Raw genomic sequence first — 27,266 nt, 5'->3', positions numbered from 1 at the left:
AACTAGGGCCCTTTACCTGAAGCTTTCTCACCATCACAGTCATGGGATACATCTGAATGGTTCCTTTAAAGTTTTTCCTCTTATCTTTTACATAGTCATTCCAATGACATTTTTGAGAGATGATAAGAACCTTTAGGAAATACACTAGAATTTTTTGTTTTTGAAATTTATTGTACATTCAGGCTCCAAAATCACCCAGTATTAGTTTAGAACAAAGGGTAGAGCTTTCACAATACACAGGAGGGATTTCATTAATCAACTTTATTATTTTTTATTGAAATATAGTTGATCATTAATCAACTTTTAAAGTTAAAAATTCGTGTTCTGCAATTCAATATAAAATTCAGTGTATAACATCTCAATATGAAATTCAGTGTATAACAAACATTTCAATAGAGAATTCCATGTATAACAATGAAGTTTGAGGATTTATGTTGATTTATTTCTAGGTTCCTTCAACATGAAGATACAAATGAGGCAGAAGAAAAAATTAGGGAAAAATCAATGTTTGGCACAGAATAAAGGAGATTCTCAAAACTTGAGCATAAAGACACTAAATTTTAGTTTTCATATAAAAATCAATCAGTGAGTAAAACACTCTTTGTCAAGCCATTCTTTAAATATAGAGGTTTCTGAAGAAATGCAGATATGTCCCCTACCAGATAGAATCCTGCAATTGGATCCAGGTAAGGGGAAAGATAAAAGATAAAAGGATAAAAGCTCCCAGGACTAGAACCAAATTAGAGCTGAAACTGAAAACAGCTGTCAGCTGAGAATCCACTTAGATGATCTTGTGAGAGAAACATTTGCTTGGACCCCATTCATAACAAGAAGGCCAAAAAAAATCAAATCGTACACGTGCAGCACTTGGTAGGATGACAGGTAACTTAGGGCTTTGTTTACTTAGAGGGGTGGGACAACCGCTTAGCAGCTGAGGCCACAGCTGCCCTGACGCCTCTGCAGACTCGGGTCATGGTGGTGGAAACGCAGCTTCCAACCCACCCAGGACAGAGCTTCCCAGCAAACCCAAATCCTGCGTTGGGGGAGGCAGACTTGCTTTTTCTCTTGGGAAGTGAGAAAAAAAAAAAGATGTTAAGGGAACCTTGCCAAGGGTGTCATCTGTCAACCAGTGAGCTAGCCGCCAAATTGTGCGCTCAGAATCCAAAGGAAATAGGCTCCTATCGGAGATTCTGTGAGTAAAAGGTGGGAGGACCTGCCGGGGTCGTGGAGGCTGACGCATGGAGAGGTGAGGCTCTCCTGTGAGAGGAGCCGTGTACAGATGCTGTGTGGTTAACCCGGGGAAGCAGAGCAGGGCGGCGAGGAGCAGGGACAGAGCTGCCTGTCATCCGGCGGTTTACCATGGGGCGAAGGGGCCCTAACTGAGGAGACCTTTCTTCCTGACCGTCACTGCACACGGGCGGACCCGGTCCTGTGCGCTCTCAGTGATGCCTGCTCTGAAGCCCAGCTTCTAGGCTCTCAATTTCCCAACACCCAACGCTCACCTTTCATCTAAGACGCGCCCGGGGCCCTGTGCTTTCAAACACATGCCTTCCCACCCGCCAGGCCCTCTCCCATTCCTCCAAGCGAGGGACCCAGAAACTCTGCCCTTGGAGCCGTCACCTCACGGTTTCATCCCCCTACCACCAGAATCAGTGCAACTACGGAATCTGCCTTATGCCCACACTCCCTATCAGTTGGATGATTTTATTTGTCCAGTTTGGCTCTGACTTAACCTACACACCATGTGACAATCTAACAGAAACATGGCTTCAGAGGAGTTTAGTCAAAGAGGAAGAAAGTTAGCACTGAAGCACACAGGTTACTATGTGTAAGACAGATAGCTGGTGGGACGTTGCCGTGGAGCTCAGCCTAGAGCAAGGGGATGGGGCTGGGAGGCAGGCTCAAGAGGGAGGGGATATATGTGTGTTTATGGCTGGTTCACATTGTCAGGCAGCAGAAACCAACACAATATTGCAAAGCGATTATACTCCTATTAAAATTTTTCTTAAAAAGGAAGAAAAGCATGTATTATATATCCATTCCATGATAGTTCCCTGAGATGGGATTAACACATCTGTAGGGTAGCAAATTGTGTCTTTGAACAAACTAGAGGGAAACAAGTCGATTCTTTCACTACACAGGGCCTCAATTGCTCACATTTTAAGAAGAAAATAAAAACTCAGCAATAGGTACAGAGATGTTGCTATGAACGGCTGCCTTGGGCCATTACTACTCCAAGAAGCAGGTGGAATTGTCTGCCTTCAGTCATTTTTTAAAATGTGGACCATTTTTAAAGTCTTTATTGAGTTTATTACAACATTGCTTCTGTTTTTACATTTTGGATTTTTGGCTGAGAGACATGAGATCTCAGCTCCCTGACAAGGGATTGAAACAGCACCTCTTGCACGAGAAGGCAAAGTCCTAATCACAGGACACTAGGGAAGCCCCAGCCTTTAGTCATTTACTTGGTCAGAAATAAGTATTGAAAGTCAAGTTTCACAGCCACAGAGAGTATCAGCATGGGAAAATAAAAATATAAATCGAACAATTAAAGCAAGCCCTGATCACCATCACCACGAGGATTCTCGTCCCTGTGCACTTAGAATGCACACCACGCCTCCCCTTCTCCTCACTCATTTTTATTTGCAAGTAACTCTCTCTCAGTCTTGTTCAGTTATGTGATTCATTAATTCATTTTCCATAAAAAAAATACCTGGAATCCTGGAATCCCTGGTCTTCCATTTTCTCCCTTTTGACCCTTTAAAATTGAATAAATGTCATTTATTAGTTCACACATACATGATGCATTCACACATACAACGCATACTAGTACTTTGCTGCTATCTAGAACAAAGGTCACAAGAGCAGTGATGCAAATATGCAAAATGATGCAAGAGAAGAGAGGAAAAGAAGTGAGAGGAAAGTCAGCCTAACCTTAGAGTTAAAATTGATGGAGACAAGGAACAAACTACTGACTTTGGGGAACATGTAAACAGAACGTGTTAGACAATTGAGGGTGTTCTGCGGAGTCCATGCTCACGGCATGAAAACTTTAAAAATCCAGTGACTGTGGTCATTTTCTTAACTTCAATGGCATTATGTTTGGTGTGGATTATGCACATGTGAGGGCAAGAAGACCACTTTACAGACATTTTAAATTTAAAAGACATTTCTACATTTACACTGTAAAAAATATTTTGAATGAAGATCTTTAAATTGGGACAAATAAAGAAAACTTGATAAAGATACAAACATATTTGTCCATTCAATTAATATTTTGTATAAGACATCCATCTTGTATAAGACATTGGGCCAGACCCTGAAATACCACTATTTCATCCCTATGTTGAAAGGGTAATTAATATAGTCTAGTAAAACATACACCTAGATATACAATCAGTTAAAGATCTAGTGACTGAAATTTTAAATCACTCCTGAATAGCAGGTTTTGTTTTTTCCATTTAGTTATACCCATGAATTCCCAGGGGCCCTGTTTGCTGGCAGGACCCGGTAACAGTGTCCCTATGTTGCCATCAAGTTGCTTACTGTGTAGTGCAGAAACTAAGCAAATTAATATCTTAAATATGCAGTTAAATTCCAAACTTCAAAGTGGCTAAGATTCTAAATCTCAACTGTTCTCAAAACAAAAACAAACTAATGTGCATGATAAAGGTATTAGCTGACCCGACAGTAGTAATCATATTACAGGATATAAATGGATCAAACCAACACCTTTTACACCTTCAACTTACTCAACTCACACATTTTTTGTGGTTGGGGGAAAGGGTGACTGGACTCAAGAAGACTAGTTAGAATGATGCTTCAGTCACCCAGGACCCATGACAAGAAATGACCAGGGTGGTGGATCTCAGAGAAGGGGCTTAATTCAACTTTCATTGTCTGAAACACATTGAGACTGTGACCCTAGCAGATTTTCATTCTGAAATTTTCTTTTATGCCTCCAGATATTCCAGAGTTTTGAACATCCTGGGAAATTTTGCAGTGTCTTTGTTTTATATGAAGCTTATTTTATGTAGCAAAACTCAGCCACTATCACTAAGCTTTGTAATTTTAAAAACATTTCTGAAATACTGTCTGTCCAGATTTATAATTTTGGTCAGAAAAATCTTATATATTTCTAGAACGTGAAAGACTGAAAGGCCGACAGATACAGTTTATTCCTTATCAGTGCGTCACTGATTCAGCCAGCAGTGTCCTATTCATGGACCAGCGATCAGTTAAGGAAAAATCTCTTCTAGAGCCACTTGGACTGAGGTAGAACTGTCCTCACCTCTCAAAGCTGTCGCACATTTCTTCTCTTTACCTTTTTCACTAAGACGTCCAAAACCAAATGTCCTTCTAAATCACCCTAGATTTCTTCAGCCTGATCTAATTTTCTGGTATAATTCTCCTTCTTTTTATTAGTTTGAATATGTTTTATATGTAGAGTGAATAGTGTCCTATCAAATTTATTTGGGCATAAGTCATGTCAAATCATCTGGTGAAACCAACACACCACAAAGTATATAAATGAACAGATATTACAAGAATAAAGCATAAAGTCCTGATTTTATTGCAAGCCAAAAAAAAGCCAGTAACGTACCTGAATGCCCCTTTCACCTTGATTTCCTTTGTCCCCCTGCAAAAAGGCAGTTTTATATGTAGCATAATATAATATATTCTGTAACCTTTCAAATAAACATGTTTTTCTTCAGCAAAGAAAAATACATAGTCTCATGCAAATTCCACAAGTGCCTTATATACAGAAGCTAACATAATATTTGGGAAGAGAGTAAAACCACATTATGTCAAAGTGATGTTCTAAATGAATACTTTCTTGTGCTCTTATATTCAAAAAAAAGTTTACTACAATTTCTTTGTTATAAGGAAGAAGAAAACTTTTCCATATTGATGACAATCTGAGGTTAAACAAAGAGAAGACAAACTTGTTTTATGAAATCAAACTGAAAAGTCTTCTTACTATTCAGCCAACAGTAGCCACAGATTTATAAGAAACAATGAAACAATGCTGAAATTGTATTTTAGAAAATATATGCTTCAAAAATTAACTTTTGGGGTAAAGTCATATACCATATTTTTGTTTCCTGGAGTTTCTCAGCCAGGAGAGATGTCTGAAACCAACTAGTTCAATGTCTTTGCTTTTATAATTAACACACAGATCAGGAAAGGTAAGCATTTGCCGAAAGTTGAACTTGGGCCATGCTATCCAAACATAGGGTTTTGTGCTTACAGCAAATAAAACACAGGTTTTCTTTTAACTGGCAAGTTTCTGAACAAGGAAATTCTCTAAATCCAAACATATATTCACATAGATTTAGTAAGTAAATCGGAGAAGGCAATGGCACCCCACTCCAGTACTCTTGCCTGGAAAATCCCAGGGACAGAGAAGCCTGGTAGGCTGCAGTCCATGGGGTCACTAGGAGTCGGATACTGAGCGACTTCACTTTCACTTTTCACTTTCATGCATTGGAGAAGGAAATGGCAACCCACTCCAGTGTTCTTGCCTGGAGAATCCCAGGGATGGAGAGCCTGGTGGGCTGCCGTCTATGGGGTCGCACAGAGTCGGACACGACTGACTTAGCAGCAGCAGCAGTAGCAGTAGTAAGTAAATACTATAGTCAATAGTATTAAATAAATACTAGCCACTAAGAGTCCAACACTTAATCACTGCTGTGTGGACCATCCTTGTGTCAGCAAGTGCTGCCTGCCACTCATCAGAGCAAAAAAGATCACTCTGGGGACAATAACCTAGGGCCCGAACAGATAACACATGAGGGATAGAAAAAATGAAATGATACAAAACTTGAAACAGCAAGGGATACAAAGATGGAGACATAGAATTTGTACCCTTTACGGAACAAAACTGGTACAGTCGCTTTTAACCTGGATGTTTAGATACTGACTCAGGGCTGTGGACTTCTCTGACAGATAGCCAGTTAAGTTCTTGCTCAAAGCCTTCAAGCCGACAATGATATTTATACAGATACAACTCAGAGCTTTTTTATTTAACGGGATAGAGAGAGAACCCAAGGGAATGCTATCTTATCTCACCAAAATATTTTATGTGAATATATAAGCCTTACATTTTAAACTCAAATTAACTTTAGATGAACTATTATGTAATATAATTGTTTCAGAGAAAAGAATATCATGGTCAAGCATTCTGGTTGTAATTTTTATCATTTCAGACTTCTGCTTCAGTTTGGGAAAGATATTCATACTTTGGTTAAGAGTGGCTCGAGTTGAATATTTGGTAACCTGGAAGGGTTAGTTTTAAATTTACACTGCATCTGCTTCTGTGAGTTGAGCCCTTTTTTGTTATTGTTAGCATACACAATGGCCTGCCTGAGGGAGGGAACCTGAGCCACCTGAGAAGGACTGTCAGGAAGTGATACTAACACATCCCCCACCTGAGCCTTGCCATTCTATAGGAAACTTGCAAAGACTGAATAGTCTTTTTCCTTTGTTTCCTCACCTCCCCCGATCTCTGATCCATAAAAGAACCCAGCAACCAGGCCCTGACAAGAAGGTTCTTTTGGGGCACTAGCCTGCATCTTCCTGGTCAGCTGGCTCCCCGATTAAAGTCTCTTCCTTGCCTCAAACCTCGTCTCTCGGATTCACTGACTTGTCGAGTGGAGAGCAGAGCGAGCTTGGACTCGGTCACACTTTCCCTAAAAAATTCTTAACTCGCCTGGGTTGACTACTGAACAATATGAATTTACAGGATATTACTTAACTGTATGTTTTCTGATCTAACTTTTCCAAGGTCCTCACGCAGGAGACAGTACCCATGCAGGGACACGAAAGAGGCCACAGCTCTTGGCATGGGGTTGAGCACATTACGTGTGCGCGGGGTTGAGCACATTACGTGTGCGCCAAGTACGTAGGTCATCTCACCGCTGAATGTATCATTGGCCCTCCTATGCTACTTGCCCAAAAGAAAAACCTACATGTTCACAGCTGATTAACACTGAATTATGTATCCTAAAAATCATACCTTTTTCCCTTGAATTCCAGGTAAACCCAGGTATCCTGGTTCTCCTGGGGGACCCACCGCTCCTGGCTCTCCCTAAATAACACAGAAATCACATGAACATCGTAGACCCACTGCTTGTGAACAGCCCCACTGCTTGTATCTCTACATACATCTCAAATTTAAAACTGATAGTTAAAACTTTATGAACATTCAGAGTTATTATTACAGAACTAGTAAAGAGTGAAAAGTCCATGGATGTCCTAATAAAATTTTTTATGTTTCTTCCTATCTTTTCTAGTTAAGAAATTCTGAGAGCATATGATATTTGAAAGCTTCATAAATAGTTGGTATTTTTCTTATAACTTCAACAATAAAAAATTAAGCAGTGAAAATAATAAACATGGGTATTTCTCTTCGCATTTACTAATATTTTCTCTTCATCCTTGAAATTGCTTTTTCTCACAAATCCTCCTTTAAAAAACTTATTGTTATACAACTGGTAATAAAAAGAAGCAATAAAATTATTAAAAATTTCATTACCCAATATTTTTATTTGGTTATATATTTTCCCTCTACCTCTCACAAACATAGAGGCAACTTAGTTACCAAAATGTGCTATGTATGCATAATTTTATAATAAATTATTTACTTCAAAATATATTAATATTGAATTTTTTAATAACCATTATGTTTTAAAATTTTTAAATTATAGAACATCATTCAATTGTATTGATTTACCATATTTAATAAAATTCCTACTGCCAAACACTCATTTTCACCATTTTTATAAACAATATTGGGGTGAACATTCTTATCATTAAATATATACATTTATGATTTTTACTTTATATATCTGGAAAATTATTTTCTTAAACATAAATTCTTGAGCTGTTTTCAGAGCAAAGAATATTCTGTGTTATCTTAACTGAATTTTCTACTCCTTATCATGTCACAGGTATTATTTCCTTTCTTTTAAATGCCTTAAATAAGAAAGACTTACACTGTGAAAGTATATAATGATGATGTCTCAACAACATTTAGGTTAAAATTTTAAGAGATAGGATGTGCTCCTAAACATGCTTCATGGTGCTTTGGGTTTGCTTTGTTTGTTTTACTGTTAGTCCTAAACTCTTGTCACATTAACTAAAAATGGCTCTCTTTTGCGGAAACTAAGTTCTGTTCTCTTTGCTCACTGTGAGTTGTTGAGTATGACTCTAGATTTTTAAAGGCTAGAGAAGAATTTAAAATGACTGACATCAACTGTTTGGTTTGGAGGAAACTGGTAAGGCATTTGTGACTCCCAAACTGAAAATAAAGTCCCATCAATCATCAACCGAGGGACAGAACCACCCTGGGACACATACACTCTCATGCTCAGCCACAGAAGACAGTGATATTCTCTGGACCAGAGGGGATATTCACATTAGCAACCAACTTTTACCAGTTCTATAAAAACCAAGGTATATGTCATGTCTTTATTACCCAAACTATGATAAAATATCCAAAACACAGAAATGAAATTGGCCCACATTCACCACTGGCTTTCAGGTACCTTAATTTCATCCTTCATTTCACATACCTTTTCTTAATACAACCGTTAATCTCACCAAAAAATGAGAAGACTGCATAGTTGAAAACATTCCCAAATACATCAAAACACAGTGAATTACCTTGAGCCCAGAAGCCCCAGGCAGCCCTTGAAGTCCAGGTTCGCCTTTAGTCCCCTGTCAATGTATAAAAATTATTTTAAATTTTGAATTTAGTCATCATATAGATATTTAGTCACCAGACATTTGAAGGAACATATTTTAAACAATTTTTACAGTTTCAACTTTCCAATCGTTTGAAAAATAGAATCTATATGTTAGGTCTTCTTATTAAGAAAAACTATTTTAAGCAAGGAAGTGAGTCTGCATATTTATAAAGTCTTCAATGAGCCTGTTTGAAGCTGGTAGCTCCAAGTAACGGAGAAGGCAACGGCACCCCACTCCAGCACTCTTGCCTGGAAAATCCCATGGACGGAGGAGCCTGGTAGGCTGCAGTCCATGGGGTTGCTGAGGGTCGGACACAGTTTCCGACCCTCACTTCACTTTCACTTTTCACTTTCATGCATTGGAGAAGGAAATGCAACCCATTCCAGTGTTCTTGCCTGGAGAATCCCAGGGACGGGGGAGCCTGGTGGGCTGCCATCTATGGGGTAGCACAGAGTCGGACACGACTGAAGCGACTTAGCAGCAGCAGCAGCTCCAAGTAAAAACATCTTTAGGGACCAGCCCTAATCAGCTAGGTCTGTGTTGCAGAGGCCAGACCCATGTATCTTAATAGCATCCTCTAGGCTGGAAATCATCCTTCCCTGTTTCACTTTCTCTGTAGAGCTCATTTTCAGTATGTAACTTAAGGAAAGAAAATTAGCCTCAAATGCACTTTTGAGCAGCTTTTGGAAGAAACATGTATCAGATAACGTTTAGTTTGCATGCTTTTTCAGAATTCCAGTACAGTCCTTGCTAACAGACACTTGGAAAGCAAGACCAAGTTGTTAGAGCAAAGCATGTAAGATAGGAAAACAGGACTGTTTATAAAAAGAGACAACCCGCCTCCTGGTTCATCAGGAGAGATTGTCAGAGGCGGTTCTGGCTTTCAAATATGCTCTGATACCTGAAATCATAACCCGGTCCATGTCTGGCAAAACCCTGTTATTAAAGAGGTTGGTGTGACACCCAGGAAAGGGGGGTGATGACCACCCAGAGTCAGGGCGGGTGTAGTGATCAGTAAAGAGAACCACCTTAATTCTCAGCTCATGTTGAGAACCACACAAACATAATATTTGCACTTAATTAAAGCATTTGTCACATTAACAGCATGATTATTCCATAGCATCATGGTTCCTTAAAATTTCTAATTTTACAGATGGTTAAGCTGAAACTCACAGGGGTGACAGCACTGGCTGAAAGTGACGTGACTTGATTATGTTAATGCACTTTGATATGATTTAGGTAATATTTTACAAAACTGGAATCTGGTATGGTAAAAAAGACTTACATGTGGTTCCACACCTATTCTAAAAACGAGTATTGTAGTGGAAATTGGAAGTTCTCTAAAGATCTACACAGATTCTCAGCATCATAGCTGCCTTGCTTGCAACAGCTTCATTGTCCTCCTGTTGACCTTATATCCGCTGATATTGTAGGCACTGTTTCCAAAAACATTAGTTGACACAACCGGAGGGAGACGGTAATATAGAGCAGCAGTCCCCAAAGTTCTTGGCATCAGGGACTGGTTTCGTGGAAGCCAAGGTTTCCGCAGACTGGGCGGGGGATGGTCCAGGTGGTAACACAAGTGATGGGGAGTGATGGGGAGCAGCAGATGAAGCTTCATTGCTCCCCCAGCCCTCACCTCCTGCTCTGTGGCCCAGTTCCCAACAGGCCGGTACCAAGGCCCAGGGGTTGGCGACTCCTGATACAGAGGCAGGTAAGCTACGACCTGTGGGCTAAGTCAGCCCAACGCCTGTTTTTATAAATAAAGTTGTAAAGTTTATTTTTATAAATAAAGGAACACGGGTACACCCACGCAGCAGCTGCTTCTACATTCTAAGAGCAGGGCTGAGTGACCGCATCAGAAGCTGTATGGCCCTCAAAGACCAAAACACGTCCTGCCTGGTCCTTGGCAGAAAAACATTCTAAGACCTGAGCTAATACACTGCATGAAAAGAAGGTCAAACATGTCACTGAAAAGATTACATTTTAGAGGTATAATTTTAACATCTTGAGTCTATTTGAAACAAAATAGGTTCAAAAATAGATACTAAAAATCTGTTTTAACATCTTGAATCTATTTTAAAAATTGTACAAGATGAGGGAAATCAAAGTTCATAGTGATTTATGTAAAAACAAACTGGGATGTTAGAATTACTTGACTCACCAGCCATATCAGCAGACCTGCCCAAGGGGCGGATGCCACAAATACATCGCTCTAAAATCTTTTATGGAAAGTCCAACAGATTTAACTGACCTCCAGCTCAGTGTGAGCCAACAATGGGAAGTGGCTAATTTTAAAACGCTGATAAAATCTTAGGCTGCAGTTCTTAGGAATTAGAGCATCCAGAATCACGGGAGACTCCATTGTATCCCAGTTATTTAAGGAGCATACAAAGACTCTACTTTTCTTGCAAAATGACCTTGAGAAATGATGGAGAAGGCCCATTTGGCAGGCAACACTTCCTACTGCTAGGATCCACAATGTTCCAAGGACCCTCAGAGTTCACCCCTGGGAACAGGGCAGCTACTTTCCCTGACTCACTGGGTTCCCGTGACATTTTATCCTATCTCTTTCTCTAGGTACTTTAGAAATTCAAAGTAGAATAGATAAGACCATCTACTCATGTATGCCAGGATCTATTTCCCTGGTCTAGTTCAAGGATGAATGCTTTCAAAAGAGCAGATTCTATCACTTTCTTTCAGAAAGCTATCCTAGAATCTACTCATTAAATAGTCAAGAATAGTTTCTTAAGTCAAGCCAGAATCTACCCAACCTGATCCTCTAATAAGCCAAGAAAAAAAGAAATTCTCTTAGCACCTGACTCTGAACAGCTAGAAAATAGTTGAACCATGAAACTCAAAGAATTTCAGTTCTAACTTAAAAACAGCATCACCTGAAATCTCAATATATTTGTCAAGCTTGCCTTACTTTTTTAAAATGTGGAAGAGAATATACCAACTAACGCCCAGTCCTGAGGGAGGAAACGCCTAATAAAACTCGTTACAAGGCATCTTACAAATAAAAATCCCACATATATTTCACAAAATAAAATACCAAAGAAGGGCTTGAAAGCTGGAAAAGTTACATCCCTCATCACTAGAGATGCTCTAGATAGAGGCTTGAGCACTGGTTCCTTAGAATTCTGGGTGTTGCTCAGTGCGCCGGAGCTACCAGTGAGGCTGGAGGGCTGTCACGAGGATCCTGGACTCCTTCCAGCTTAAACTAGGGCTGCTTCACATTACTGTGCTTTATATACTTGGTTTTCACCTGAGACTTCATTCCTCCAAGTGCTTGTCTATAGATTCACACCACATTCAAAATAACATCAGTGTAGTGAAAACTCTGACTGAAGTACATCAATGGTCATTTTGCACAGAGTCCTCGGTCTTATTAATTTCATTTTCTTTACCTTAGATCCTGGGGCTCCAGGCTGACCTGGTGAGCCATCGCTTCCCATCAAACCCTACATTTTAAGTGGGAATTGCAAGAGTAATTTAGAGAAGAATATTAAAAAGCAGTCAATCAATTTTCAAGTTATACAGTCCCATAATAATTAATCCACTAACATGTAATGCAATATATGGGAAACTTCCCTTCACACAACCAAATAAAGGAGAATAAAGAATCACGTTATGCAAGATAACATGAAGGCCAGCAAAGCCCTTACAACTGGTTGCTTAAATCACCTACCAATAGCAAAAATTACCGGAAAGCTAGTAAAAAAGAACTGTAAAGAAAAGTTTATTTTCCAACACTCTGACTTTCTTCCTTTTCTCATGATGACCAACATTGAAATTTCTTCCTAGATATTATTTTGGTCAATTTTACTTACATTTTTTATTTTCTTGAATAATGTTTTTAAAGTGTTAAAATTTAATACATTCTCTGAATATAATAATCTGTAAGTTACAAATGGCTATATTTTTACTAATCATATGATTCAAAATAAAACACTGAATAACTACTCTAGCAACAAGGAACTAATTTAATTTAGATTCAATTTATATACTATTATATATATTAAAAACACTTGCTTTCTCTTTATCATAGCAAAAGAAATGTGATAAGCAATAATATTCAGTTAGCATTATCAGAAAACGCAATCTCAATATAGTCACACTGAAAATACCATATCATCACTACTATGCTTTGCTATCAATTTAGGCTGTTATCACAACTATAAAATGTAAAATATACTACTCATAGCACAGTGTTTCAAATATTAGAAATATTGAATATACTTATTTTTGAAGTTCAATGAAGTTCTATTTAATACTTTCATTTTCTGGAAGCTAACTTAAATACTAGTATATAATTAAGTTTAATTTTTCAATGAAAAAATAATTTTGTCATGATGATGGAGGTAGAGGAAGAATATTCCATTCAAATCTTTCACCAAAATTTTATCAAATCTTTTCACAAGGTAAATACCTGCTTTTTAAACTTAAATAATTAAATGAAAAGTCAGAAACTATCAGATGTTTTTTACTCAAAATAAAAGCTGTTACAGGCAATTTGATTCATAGGTTAAAATCCACATCACTTTTAGTAATAACTTTCAGAAATTTTTTATGGAGTCTTATATACCATAAGATTTTCATAACTTTTAGTATCAAACTCATATGTCCCTTTACTCCCAAAACTTCCAAAATTATTTTCTCACTAATTTAGGATCTTCCTATACAACCTGTTCTGAATGTATTCTTCCTTATTTGTATACATTTGTAAATTATCTAAAAAATAAAAAAGAACATTTATTTTTAGACCTTTTCATGGTGCTCAGTTTTTTTGTTTTTGTTTTTTTAAATAAAGAGCTGAAGTATTTGTTTTCTGGTTTAGCTACAGTAAGAGTTCTTGATCTTTTCTTAGATAGCCAAGTTTTTGAGCAGCTGAAGAAATCTATTCTCCTCTATAAAAATGGACAAAATCTTTTTCATACAAATGGATGGCAGTTGTGGAGCCTATGTGTCTCGTTGCTGAACACCTGCATTGTGTGAGGTTCAGAATGAGAACTCTGGGTACATCGCAACACTATTTCACAGCCCAAAGAATGACACTAACGTACAGGTATTCCCGGAGCTCCTTTCTTCCCTAGTGGTCCTGGAGGCCCAGTGTCTCCCTAAAAATCAAATACAGATAAAGTTTAAAATTGCAAACAATCAATTCATCATTAGGAATTTCCTAGCAAAGCATTCTGGAGAAGGAAATGGAAACCTACTCCAGTATTCTTGCCTGGAAAATTCCATGGACAAAGGAGCATGACAGGCTATATAGTCCGTGGTGTCGCAGACTGGGACATGACTGAGCATATCACAGCATTTAGATTTCAGCTTTGGGGATTGAGTGTTGACCTTATGCTCCAAGAATTTCTCTGAATCAAGAACAAAAGCTCTCATCATCTTTGAGGGAGTGCTGGTCTTATGAGAAGTAGGGGAAGTCTTCAAAGATCCTTTAATAAAACATACTCTCTATTACAACCATAATTATGAAGATTTGGAACTCTGCAGAAACCTCATTAGAGATAGAGATGCAGGAAACAAGAGGGCTGGGGGTGTTGAGGGTACATGCTCAGGTTTCAGGAAACAACACTGAGCGGCTGAACACCTACAAAGGCTTAAGACTCTCAAAGGCGGCTGAAGTGGTACACAGGCCTGCCAGCAGGGGGCAGCTAGGCTGACAGGATGCCTGCCTGCTAGGATGAAGCAATGAGCTCAGAATCAACGATCAAGACAAGGGAAGCAGAAAACCACAAGACTGAGAATCAAGAGCAGTAACAATGAACTGCAGGTGTTAGAATGGCTAGAAACTGAATTCGGAACTATTATCTGAAATCTTTGCAAATGAAAGAACAGAATCATCAAAGACTATTAAGACTGAAAACAGAACAAGAGGCTATGAAGAATAAAAAAATGCTATTAGCACAGAGAACTATATTCAATATTTCCATGGTGGCTCAGCTGGTAAAGAATCTGCCTGCAATGTGGGAGACCTGGGTTTGATCTCTGGGTTGGGAAGATCCCCTGGAGAAGGGAAAGGCTACCCACTCCAGTGTTCTGGCCTGGAGATTTCCATGGACTGTATCGTCCATGGGGTTGCAAAGAGTTGGACACAACTGAGCAACTTTCATGTCACATAAGGAAAAAGAATCCAAAAACTCATTCAGTTTTATATATATATATGTGTGTGTGTGTGTGTGTGTGTGTGTATGTGTGTGTATGTGTATATATGTATGTATATGTATATAAAAATAAAACTGAATGACCTTGCTGTATACTTGAAACTAACACAACACTGTAAATCAGCTGTACTTCAAGGAAAAAGAGTAAAAAGATACCATTAAAGTTTGAAATTCTAGAAATGAAAATTATGATTGCTTATATTTTTGTATCAACTGATGCTTTTAACAGCAGGTTAGACACAGTAAAGGAAGAATAAATAGAAAATAAACATAACCAAAAAATTAACCAGAATTTAAGGATCAAGGATATGAAAGTAAGCAATTTATAAATGGAGAGGACAAAATTAGAAGGAATGAGATATGTCTAACTAGATTTTCTAGAAAGAGCAGAAAGTGGAGAATGAAGAGAAGTAACATGGACATTAACAGCCCACGTTGCTCAGAGTTAACAGAAATACCTACACAGAGCCAGAAAGGAAACTGAATTCCCACCAAGATGAATACAGATAAATCCATACCGAGACACACTGTGCTGAGCTTTAAGAACACAAAACACAAATAAAATACCTTAAAGAATGCCAAAAGAAGGGACAGATCACTTGCAAAAGAATGGTGATTGGAACAAGAGCAGATTTTTCATAGTTAACCATGGAAGCTGGGAAATGATAGTAGAAAAACGTCAATGTATCAAGAGGAAATAATCATCAACCTCGAATTGTATACCCTACAAAAATCCTTTGTCAAACACAAAAGAGTAAAATAAAGATATTAGTAATTAAATAAAAACTGAACATTTACAATCAAGACATCTGTACTAAAGGAATTTCTAAAGATATAGTTCAGGAAATAGAAAGCTTACCCTGAAAGGGTGGTCTAAAAGAACAAGATAGAAAGTAACCAAGTAAAATAGAAAGTGTGTGCGTAAATTCAAATTTATACTACCTGTATAAAACAACAAAAATTGTAAGGTCAAAATAATAGCTTCCAAAATTAAATCATATTTGAACCATTAACTACGGCCATAAATGCGACAAAATATATTCCATGTGAAGAGACATCACCATTTTGCCCTTTTCATAAACAGATCCCAGGCCCAAATCTTTCAGCTTTCAGTCATACTTACTTTTTGTCCCATTAATCCTTGGTTTCCAGGAAATCCTGGGATTCCCTGAAAAGAAATAAAGTAGATTTTTAATTTAAAAAATTTAGACAGTATAATTAAAGAAGAATGGGCCAAAATGGGAGTTTTAACTTGCAAATGATGCCAATCATCAAGCATAGCTCTGGACAGCATGAAACTGCCATTTATAGGAATTAAATTTTGGAAAAGAAAAAATTTATGGGATTTAATATTATATGAACATGTACTGATATTTACAGCTTTAAATATAGACTTAAGAAAAGAAACTATGAGGATATTAACCTTGGCCTTCTTTCAGAGCAACGTAAGTGATAAAATAAGGATATTTCACTTGACCACTTTCTTACTTTACTTATAGTGATGAACGCAAAAAGACTGTCAAATCATAGGAGTTCAAATGCAACAAAACAGGTCCAAAGGCCTCACAGTTTCTCAACCATAACTAAAACTAATGAAACTAAAGACTTCCCTTCAAACTGAGCCTTGAAACACCCAGGAACTTAACTCCTTATGTAAGATACAGTTCTCTTTCTCCTGATGACTTCCTTGCCAAGACAATTGTGGAGCATATGCAGAGCAGTTTGTGGAGAGACACAAAGAGATAAGGAAAGAAAATTCATTTACCTGGTTCAACCCAAATGTACAAGTTCTCTAGCAAGATTCAGAGAAAATTAATGCTAATTGTCTAACTTTAAGAATAACGCCAGCACATTTATTGACAGGAAAGTAGTTCCATTGACATTCAAAGCATTTACCAAAATGATCGTTTATCACACATATTTATTGAACAGTGATAGTATCGATCAAAATTTATTTCTTCCTAGCCCCTTTCCATTTTCCTAGCTCCTTTCTTGATGACACTTCAATTGAACAAATGACTATCATTTGTTTTGATGTAAATGTATTGACTCTGGCCAAAAAAGGAATTTGGAAGATAGGGAAATTGAGCACCATCAGTATTTCTCTGAAAGCCCTCTGCATCCTCAAGGCTTTCAAAGAACAGCAGTGGTCCTCCATAAATCAGGGCAATGAAATCAAGTATTTTCTTCTGCAGGGAGAGTCTGCCATTGTTTTGATGTCACACCTTAACTATTAACACTTGTCCGTGTGGTAGCCACAATTATGGTGCAAGATACAGCACACAGTTCTAGTTTTAAAACCCAAACTTAAATTCCATAAAGTGGAATTCAGTTTGATCCTATTTGGCTCAATTCAATTCACCCTTTGCAGATAACAAAAGTTGTATGAGAGCGATGACCATCAACTAGGGGCTCACACACTAGTTGAAAACACAAGTCTTTATAAACATACTAACTAGAGAATAAATAAAACAACATAAAAATTTAAAGTAACATTATAATACATGAGCACAGTATGTCCATTAGCACTTTAAAGAGAAATCAAAAGTAAATAATTGAGTGATGAGTATAAAGAAAACAGAGTGATGTGAACTGTGTGCTTGTAAGGCAGAAAATGCCTACTCTCAAAGCAGTCAGTTAAAGTCCACTTCAACAGACCACGTTTCAGCATGAAACCATCCAGAACCATATCCTATTCAAATACACACTCACACAAATTCAGTAAAATGATGAAGGTCTGAATGTAAACAAAATTTAAGTAAAATCTGCCTGTAAACTCTTACCAGATGCAAGGTGGATACAGAGTTCTGCAGCTGCGTCAGTGCTGTGTTGCTTGGCCCCAAGAATTCCTAAAGAGATCCTGCAACTGCCCTGATACCGTCAGACTTGAGAAGCTGACTTTTGTGCCGCATAGAAACTTTTGTTACTTAAGGTTTCATCCCTGTTCAAATCTCTATGCTCTTACACAATCTGTATTAGTAGTTATTAGTTACTCCTGTCTCTGCAGCCAACCCCACTGTCAGCAAGCCTACATTTTCACTCTGAAGGAAAAACAAAACTATGCCCAAACATCCCTGAGCAGCACCCAGGCCTCACCTCCTAGAAGGTCTTAAGAGCCCCCATTCTACCCAGATCAGTCCCTGGATTTGATTCAATACCTTTGATTTGAATAATTCTAATACTAAGCATGGTCTACATTAGGACACACCCAAAAATCTTACATTATTTCAACATATCCAATATCTAATATTGAGAGTATTTGGGAGGATTTCAGATTAAGAAAAATAGATTCCTTTGCCTATTTCCTGTCTTCATAAATTAGTCAAACATGAATACATTCGGTCAAAGATATGAAAAGAAGTCATAATATCTTCTAGTTCAACTGTATCGAGAATTATTACTTACTTCATAAATACCAAGCAAAACACATAATACTATATAATATTCAAAATAAAATGTAAAACAATTTATAAAAGCAATTCTTGGCAAAACTAATATAATACCACAAGCATGCATAGAATAAAAAACTGTTGAGAGAGAGGTTCACGAGAAGAACTGAAATCACTCAGAGCTATATTAGTTAATAAAATTCTCCTAGACAATATTTTCCTGGGTCTCCCAATACGTTCACTGAAATTGACTAAACTTTGCCAATTTTACACTAGTAGAAATATTATTCAAAACCATTTGAGTGTTACCAGTTTGTTGATTCAAAAGTATTTAGTAACAATTACTTCATAGGGTAAATGTTTTTCCAAGCAAACTACTTTATATTTCGTATTCAGCCTGTGTGGTTTTGGGTTCAGGCTACTGTGAACATGTATAAGTAAAGACAGAAGCAAGAATTTTATTTGGTGAGAATAAAGGAACATGTTCCCTCCAGTTCTATGATTTCAGTTTGGGCTTGAAGAAGAGCAGAAAATCAAATGGAAAATCCTGTGTAATGCTGTGGTGAAAGAATGCTGACATGAAAAAATGTTCTAGAAGCTTCTCTGTAACCATTAAACCATTACTGTATAACAAAAAAGTCATTAAAAATAGAAATGCATGATTTAGAATAAAGGGTTTGGCACCTATTTCCTAGAGACCACTTCATAATGAAGGAAATATGTCCATGATGCATTACTTAGAAAAGACAAGATATCACTTTATACTTTTCCACATGCAATGGAATATTTAACTCCTGAAGTTAGAGCATCTTGGGTCAACTCTGACTAGATTGGGTGCATTCCAGATGGTATGGCTGTTGACTCTTGGATCAAATCTGCTGTTAAGTAATGCAATAATTTCAATGTACAAAAACAAATCTAATCAACTAGTGGAATTTTTAAATAAAAAATTTCAACCTTTCTACGAGTTTTACAGATATTTATTATCATACAATTATCAAAATATTAGAAGTATATAAAGTTTTCTTCTATTATATCAAGAAGTGATTTGCTCATTCCTAAAGATGCGATTCACGGGGTCACAAAGAGTCAGACAGGACTGAGCAACTGATCTGATCTGATCTGAAAGATGCAATGAATACAAAACACATATATTGACAGTATCATTCTTATTAGCTACAGACATTATAAATGATTATTAATAAAGGCCAGAATAGAAGCAGTTGAAAGTCTGGATTCTGGAGCCAGTCAGACCTTCATCTCGTACTGATTGACTCCAGGCCAGATATTTAAATTAGACTCTCAGTGTCCCCATCTTATACATGATGAAAAATAACAGAACTTAGCTCTATGGTTGGTATATTATGTCAGTGAGTTCTCACCAGCACTTAGCTCAAGCTTCCTAGGTGGCTCAGATGGTAAAGAATCTGCATGCAATGTGGGAGACCTGGGTTTGATCCCTGAGTCAGGAAGATCCCTTGGAGGAGGAAATGGCAACCCACTCCAGTATTCTTGCCTGGAGAATCCCCATGAACAGAGGAGCCTGGCGGGCTACAGTCCATGGGGTCACCAAGGGTCAGACTTGACTGATCAAATAAGCACACAGCACACAGCTCAGAGCTGGGACAAAAATAAACAAATTTGCATCACTTTTCAGAGCTCATTCCTGAAAGTCGCAAAATAAATGAAGTCAATTCTTTTCCAAGACTCAGTTTTTGTTTTCCTTCATTTTGAGGACTTTTTTTTTTTTCTCGTTCGTTCTTCTTTTTAACATCTTCCCACCTTGCCTTCCTCTGCCTCATTCCCGAAAGATCACACTGTTCGAGATGACTCTGGCGATCTAAGGCTTACCACTAGGGGGCACCAACAGGTTAGCATTGCCGCTCATTCACTAACCTTGCCTTTTCATGTTTGGCTGATTCTGACTGCAGAAAAATACTATAATGAGGTTCCAGATTAAGATGGAAGATTAGAACGATCCTGAGCTCATCCCCTCTCATGGACACACCAAATCACAACTGCATAGGGAACAACCATCTCTGAGAACAACCTGAAGACTAGCAAGATGGATTTTCTAAAATTCAGGACAAAAGGAAAAGGCTACACAGGGGCAGAGAAGCAATCTGGTTATAATTCTCGTCCCCAGTGTGAAGACCCACCAGTGGGAGGGATATCACAGCTGGAGAGGTGCCCCCTGAGGAGTGAGGGGTGTGAGCTCCATGTCAAGATTCCCAGCCTGAGACCCTACATTGGGAAGATGAGCTCCATAACATTTGGCTTTGAAAACCAGTGGGGTTACACTCGCTCCAAGTCCCAGGACAGATACAGCAGCTTGAAAAGCTCCTGGGTCATATAAGAAGGAGATCCTTTGAATAATTTATGGCAGGTGCTGGGGGACAGGGATCTGGTGGAGCTTCTCTGGGATCAGAAGTGCTGGCAGGCATCATTCTTTTTCACTCTCCACCTAGCTGGCCTGGTACTTCTGTCATTTTCTATCAACCTAGCGAATACCATGCATCCCTTTCCCCAGCATTCCCCAGAGGACCTGCCCTCGCTGCCTACTGTAAAGCACCTCCCTCCCCATCCTACACAGCAGGCTGCCCCAGCACCCCTCCAGAGCAGCTCCTGATCCAGGGAGTCAACCCACACATCAGGGAGCCATCACAGCCCAATCACAAGAGGAGGACACATGTGACCCACACAGGAGATACCCCAGGAGCACTTGACTCTGGTGACCAGAGGGGACTGTACCACTCAGCTCCACAGGACATCTTGTATATAAGACTGTCCTTTCAAATCTGGGACATGTAGGTATTATACCTAATACATAGAAAGAGACATACAGATTTAGGCAAAGTGAAGAGATGAAAGAATACCTTCTGCTCTTCTGCATGAAAGAAAAAGACAAAACCTCAGAGAGAGAACTAAATGAAATGGAGATAAGACATTTTCCAGATAAAGAGTTCAAAGTAATAGTCTCAGAGATGCTCACTGAACTCTGGAGACAAATGGCCTAACTCAGTGAGAACATCCATAAAGAGATAGAAATTTTTTTTTTTTTAAAGCAACAGGAACTTAAGAATACTGAATATGAAATGAAACACAGACTGGAAGGAATCAACAACAGATTAGAGAATGCAGAAAAATGGATCAGTGATCTGGAGGACACAGTAGTGAAAATCACCCAACAGGAGTAGAAAAAAGGAAAAAGAAACCAAAAAAAAAAGAAAAAAATTAGGATAATTTAAGGGATGTCTGGGACAACCCCAAGCACACCACCATTTACATTATAGGGGTTCTAGAAGGAGAAGCAGAGAAGGCACTGGCACCCCACTCCAGTACTCTTGCCTGGAAAATCCCATGGACAGAGGAGCCTGGTAGGCTGCAGTCCATGGGGTAGCTAAGAGTCAGACACGACTGAGCGACTTCACTTTCACTTTTCACTTTGATGCATTGGAGAAGGAAATGGCAACCCACTCCAGTGTTCTTGCCTGGAGAATCCCAGGGACAGGGGAGCCTGGTGGGCTGCTGTCTATGGGGTTGTACAGAGTCAGACACGACTGAAGGGATGACAGAGGATGAGATGGCTGGATGGCATCACTGACTCAATGGACATGAGTCTCCGTGAACTCCGGGAGTTGGTGATGGATTCATGGGGTCACAAAGAGTCGGGCACGGCTGAGCGACTGATCAGTTCAGTTACTCATTCGTGTCCGAATATTTGCAACACCATGGACTGCAGCACGCCAGGCTTCCCTGTCCATCACCAGCTCCTGGAGCTTGCTCAAACTCATGTCCATCAAGTTAGTGATGCCATCCAAGCATCTCATCCTCTGTCATCCCATTCTCCTCCTGCCTTCAACCTCTCCCAGCATCAGGGTCTTTTCCAATGAGTCAGTTCTTTACATCAGGTGGCCAAAATATTGGAGTTTCAGCTTCAGCATCAGTCCTTCCAATGAACAGTCAGGGCTGATTTCCTTTAGGATTGACTGGTTTGGTATTGGCACAAAAATAGACCCACAGATCAATGGAACAGAATAGATAGCCTGGAAATAAACCCACACTTAATTTACAAATAAAAAGCCAAGAATATAGTCGGGGGGAAGTCTCTTCAGTAACTGAGATGGGAAAACTGGAGTTACATGCAAAATAATCAAACTGGAGCACTGTCTTACACCATAACTCAAAATGGATTAAAGACTTAAAAGTAAGACCTGAAACCATAAAACTCCAGGAGAAATTTTTTGGATCCATCTCCTCAAGCAAGAGCAACAAAACTACAAATAAACAAATGTGACTATATCAAACTAAAAAACTTTCATACTGAAGGAAACCATAAACAAAATGAAAAGGTAACCTACTGGATGGGAGAAGATATTTGCAAATTATGTATCTGATCAGATCAGTCACTCAGTTGTGTCAGACTCTTTGCAAGCCCATGAATCGCAGCACGCCAGGCCTCCCTGTCCATCACCAACTCCTGGAGTTCACTCAGACTCACGTCCATCGAGTCAGTGATGCCATCCAGCCATCTCATCCTCTGTCGTCCCCTTCTCCTCCTGCCCTCAATCCCTCCCAGCATCAGAGTCTTTTCCAATGGGTCAACTCTTCACATGAGGTGGCCAAAGTACTGGAGTTTCAGTTTCAGCATCATTCCTTCCAAAGAAATCCCAGGGCTGATCTTCAGAATGGACTGCTTGGATCTCCTTGCAGTCCAAGGGACTCTCAAGAGTCTTCTCCAACACCACAGTTCAAAAGCATCAATTCTTCGGCGCTCAGCCTTCTTCACAGTCCAACTCTCACATCCATACATGACCACAGGAAAAACCATAGCCTTGACTAGATGAACCTTTGTTGGCAAAGTAATGTCTCTGCTTTTCAATATGCTATCTAGGTTGGTCATAACTTTCCTTCTAAGGAGTAAGTGTCTTTTAATTTCATGACTGCAGTCACCATCTGCAGTGATTTTGGAGCCCAGAAAAATAGTCTGACACTGTTTCTACTGTTTCCCCATCTATTTCCCATGAAGTGATGGGACCAGATGCCATGATCTTTGTTTTCTGAATGTTGAGCTTTAAGCCAACTTTTTCACTCTCCACTTTCACTTTCCTCAAGAGGCTTTTTAGTTCCTCTTCACTTTCTGCCATTAGGGTGGTGTCATCTGCATACCTGAGGTTATTGATATTTCTCCCGGCAATCTTGATTCCAGCTTGTGTTTCTTCCAGTCCAGCATTTCTCATGATGTACTCTGCATAGAAGTTAAATAAACAGGGTGACAATATACAGCCTTGACATACTCCTTTACCTATTTGGAACCAGTCTGTTGTTCCATGTCCAGTTCTAACTGTTGCTTCTTGATCTGCATACAAATTTCTCAAGAGGCAGATCAGGTCGTCTAGTATTCCCATCTCTTTCAGAATTTTCCACAGATAGAGGGTTAAAATTCAAAATATACAAAGAATTCATATGTCAACATCAAAAAATAATTAATCCAATTAAAAAATGGGAAGTGGACCTGAATAGGAATTTCTCCAAGAAAAGCATACAGATGGCCAAATACACATGAAAAGATGCTCAGCATTGCTAATCATCAGGGAAATGCAAATTAAAATCACAATGAGATATCACTTCACACCTGTAAGTATGGCTATTAACAAATAGACAAAAAATAGCAAGTATTGGTAAGGACGTAGAGAAAAGAGAATCCTTGTGCACTGCTGGTGGGAGTGTAAATTGCTACAGCCACTGTGGAAAATAGTAGGGAGGTCCATCAAAAAACTAAGAATAGAATTACCATATGGCCCAACAATCCCTCAAAGTGGTAGTCACCAGAGGGGATGGGTGGGGTGCTGGGCAAAACAGATGAAGGAATTAACAGGCACAAATTTTCAGTTATAAGACAAACAAGCCTCAGGGATGTGCAGATGTGCTGTACAGCACAGGGAATAGAGTACATAATATTGTAATAATTTGGCATGGTGACATGGTTACTAGACTTACTGAGGCTATCAATTCATAAAGAACAGAAATGTCTCATTATAATGTAGTATGGTGATATTGTAACCTGAAAATACTGTAATATTCTATGCAAACTATATTTCATTTTTTAAAAAGGGAAAATGCTATAATGACATTGACTTTTCAGTCTTTTGGACTCTATGGGAGAGGGAGAGGGTGGGATGATTTGGGAGAATGGCATTGAAATACATATAATATCATATATGAAACGAGTCGCCAGTCCAGGTTCAATGCATGATAGTGGATGCTTGGGGCTGGTGCACTGGGATGACCCAGAGGGACGGTACAGGGAGGGAGGAGGGAGGAAGGTTCAGGATGGGGAACACATGTATACCTGTGGCAGATTCATTTCGATATTTGGCAAAACCAATACAATATTGTAAAGTTTAAAAATAAAATTAAAAAAAAATATATATATATTTTAAGTATGTTTCATTACTATTTTTGAGAAAGAAATATGTTTGCAGTGGAACTCTGCAATGTTTTCAATTTTTTATTAATTCCACACTAACTGACAGATCATTACAAATGATGTACAAAAGGTTATTTTGCAGTGAAATAATTCTGAAGAGAAGTAACATAATCATAGCTGCCAGACCAAAAAGCAACCATTATACAAGTACTTGCAATAAATCCTTATAAGGAAATTATCAGTTTTATGACACCCTTTAAAACAGTTTTACTACTCCCTTTCATCTTTAAGGGGACGGAAAGGAATCTAAGAAACAAAGGTTGAAGTTATTCTCCCTAGTCTACAGACTAGGACTCACTTGGAGATGGACTCAAAATAGCCAAAGATCATTTCAACAGAAAATGCCTTGTAAATAATTTTGATCTACTTGTGTTTATATATAACAGAAAATACCACCAGTTTGACATAATAAGCTACAGAATGAGACCAGGGCTATCATAGGAAGACACTCTGGGAGAGCCCATGCAAAGTTGATTCATTTTACCGGCATTTTTCTTTTGCACCTAAAGTCACCTCTTCATTTTCTCTTTTTCTTTAAAAATTTGTATTGACATATAGTTGATTTACAATGCTGCATTCGTTTCAAGCGTACAGCTAGTGATTCAGTTATTTGGTGGTGGTGTTCAGTCGCTCAGTCGTGTCTGACTCTGATCCCATGAATTGCAGCACGCCAGGCATCTCTGTCCTTCAGCATCTCTCGGAGATTCCTCAAACTCACGTCCATTGAGTCCGTGATGCCATCCAACCATCTCATCCTCTGTCGTCTCCTTCTCCTCTTGCCTTCAATCTTTCCCATATCAGGGTCTTTTCTAATGAGTAAGCTCTTTGCATCATGTGGCCAAAGTATTGGAGTTTCAGCTTCAAAACCAGTCCTTCCAATTAATATTCAGAGTTGATTTCTTTTAGAATGGACTGATTTGATTTCCTTGCAGGCCAAGGCACTCTCAAGAGTCATCTCCAACACCAAAGTTCAAAAGTATCAATTCTTTGGCATTCGGCTTTCTTTATGGTCCAACTATCACATCCATATGACTACTGGAAAAATCATAGCTTTGACTAGATGTACCTTTGTTGGCAAAGTAATGTCTCTGCTTTTTAATATGCTGTCTAGGGTGATCATTTCTTTTCTTCCAAGGAACAAGCGTATTTTAATTTCATGGCTGCAGTCACCATCTGCAGTGATTTTAAAGCCCCCAAAAATAAAGTCTCTGTTTCCATTGTTTACCCTTCTATTTGCCATAAGTGATGGGACCAGATGCCATGATCTTAGTTTTCTGAATGTTCAGTTGTAAGTCAGCTTTTTCACTCTCCTCTTTCACTTTCATCAAGAGGCTCTTTAGTTCCTCTTCATTTTCTGCCATAGGGTGGTGTCATCTGCATATCTGAGGTTATTGATTTTTCTCCCAGCAATCTTGATTCTGGTTTGTGATTCATCCAGCCCAGAATTTCACATGATGTACTTTGCATATAAGTTAAATAAGCAGGGTGACAATATAGAGCCTTGATGTACTCCTTTCCCAATTTGGAATCAGTCTGCTGTTCCATATCTGGTTCAAGCTGTTGCTTCTTGACCTGCATACAGATTTCTCAAGAGGCAGGTCAGGTGGTCTGGTATTCCCATCTCTTTCAGAATTTTCCACAGTTTGTTGTGATCCACACAGTCAGTGGCTCTAGTGTCAATGAATCAGAAGTAGATTTTATCTGGAATTCTCTTGCTTTTTCAATGATCCAACAGATGTTGGCAATTTTGTCTCTGGTTCCTCTGTTTTTTCTAAATCCAGCTTGAACATCTAGAAGTTCTCAGTTCTTGTACCGTTGAAGCCTGGCTTGGAGAATTTTGAGCATTCTTTTTTTTTTTTTTAATTTTATTTAATTTTTAAACTTTACGTAATTGTATTAGTTTTGCCAAATATCAAAATGAATCCATCACAGGTATACATGTGTTCCCCATCCTGAACCCTCCTCCCTCCTCCCTCCCCATACCATCCCTCTGGGTCGTCCCAGTGCACTAGCTCCAAGCATCCAGTATCGTGTATTGAACCTGGACTGGCGACTCGTTTCTTACATGATATTTTACATGTTTCAATGCCATTCTCCCAAATCTTCCCACCCTCTCCCTCTCCCACAGAGTCCATAAGACTGTTCCATACATCAGTGTCTCTTTTGCTGTCTCGTACACAGGGTTATTGTTATCATCTTTCTAAATTCCATATATATGTGTTAGTATACTGTATTGGTGTTTTTCCTTCTGGCTTACTTCACTCTGTATAATAGGCTCCAGTTTCATCCACCTCATTAGAACTGATTCAAATGAATTCTTTTTAATGGCTGAGTAATACTCCATTGTATATATGTACCACAGCTTTCTTATCCATTCATCTGCTGATGGACATCTAGGTTGCTTCCATGTCCTGGCTATTATAAACAGTGCTGCAATGAACATTGGGGTGCATGTGT

The 27,266-nt window shown here is 38.7% G+C and overlaps 1 protein-coding gene across 3 annotated transcripts in view; it reads right to left on the bottom strand.

Annotated features, from left to right (window-relative positions):
* The window catches only part of COL21A1 (collagen type XXI alpha 1 chain), a 233,201-nt gene that overhangs the window by 9,204 nt on the left and 196,731 nt on the right, over positions 1-27,266 (bottom strand). For all 3 annotated transcript variants that reach the window (XM_070777764.1, XM_070777763.1, XM_070777765.1), the window contains 7 exons: positions 16,054-16,098; positions 13,818-13,871; positions 12,162-12,215; positions 8,668-8,721; positions 7,019-7,090; positions 4,604-4,639; positions 2,714-2,758 (listed from right to left, as the gene is read on the bottom strand). In XM_070777764.1, the coding sequence (XP_070633865.1) occupies positions 2,714-2,758; positions 4,604-4,639; positions 7,019-7,090; positions 8,668-8,721; positions 12,162-12,215; positions 13,818-13,871; positions 16,054-16,098 (360 nt within the window). The remainder of the gene's footprint in view (positions 1-2,713; positions 2,759-4,603; positions 4,640-7,018; positions 7,091-8,667; positions 8,722-12,161; positions 12,216-13,817; positions 13,872-16,053; positions 16,099-27,266) is intronic.

This window comes from Bos indicus, chromosome 23 (assembly GCF_029378745.1).
Source record: "Bos indicus isolate NIAB-ARS_2022 breed Sahiwal x Tharparkar chromosome 23, NIAB-ARS_B.indTharparkar_mat_pri_1.0, whole genome shotgun sequence".
In the NCBI taxonomy this organism is placed as follows: domain Eukaryota; kingdom Metazoa; phylum Chordata; class Mammalia; order Artiodactyla; family Bovidae; genus Bos; species Bos indicus.
Note: the sequence above shows the minus strand (reverse complement) of the source record. Positions and strands in the feature narration are given on the sequence as shown.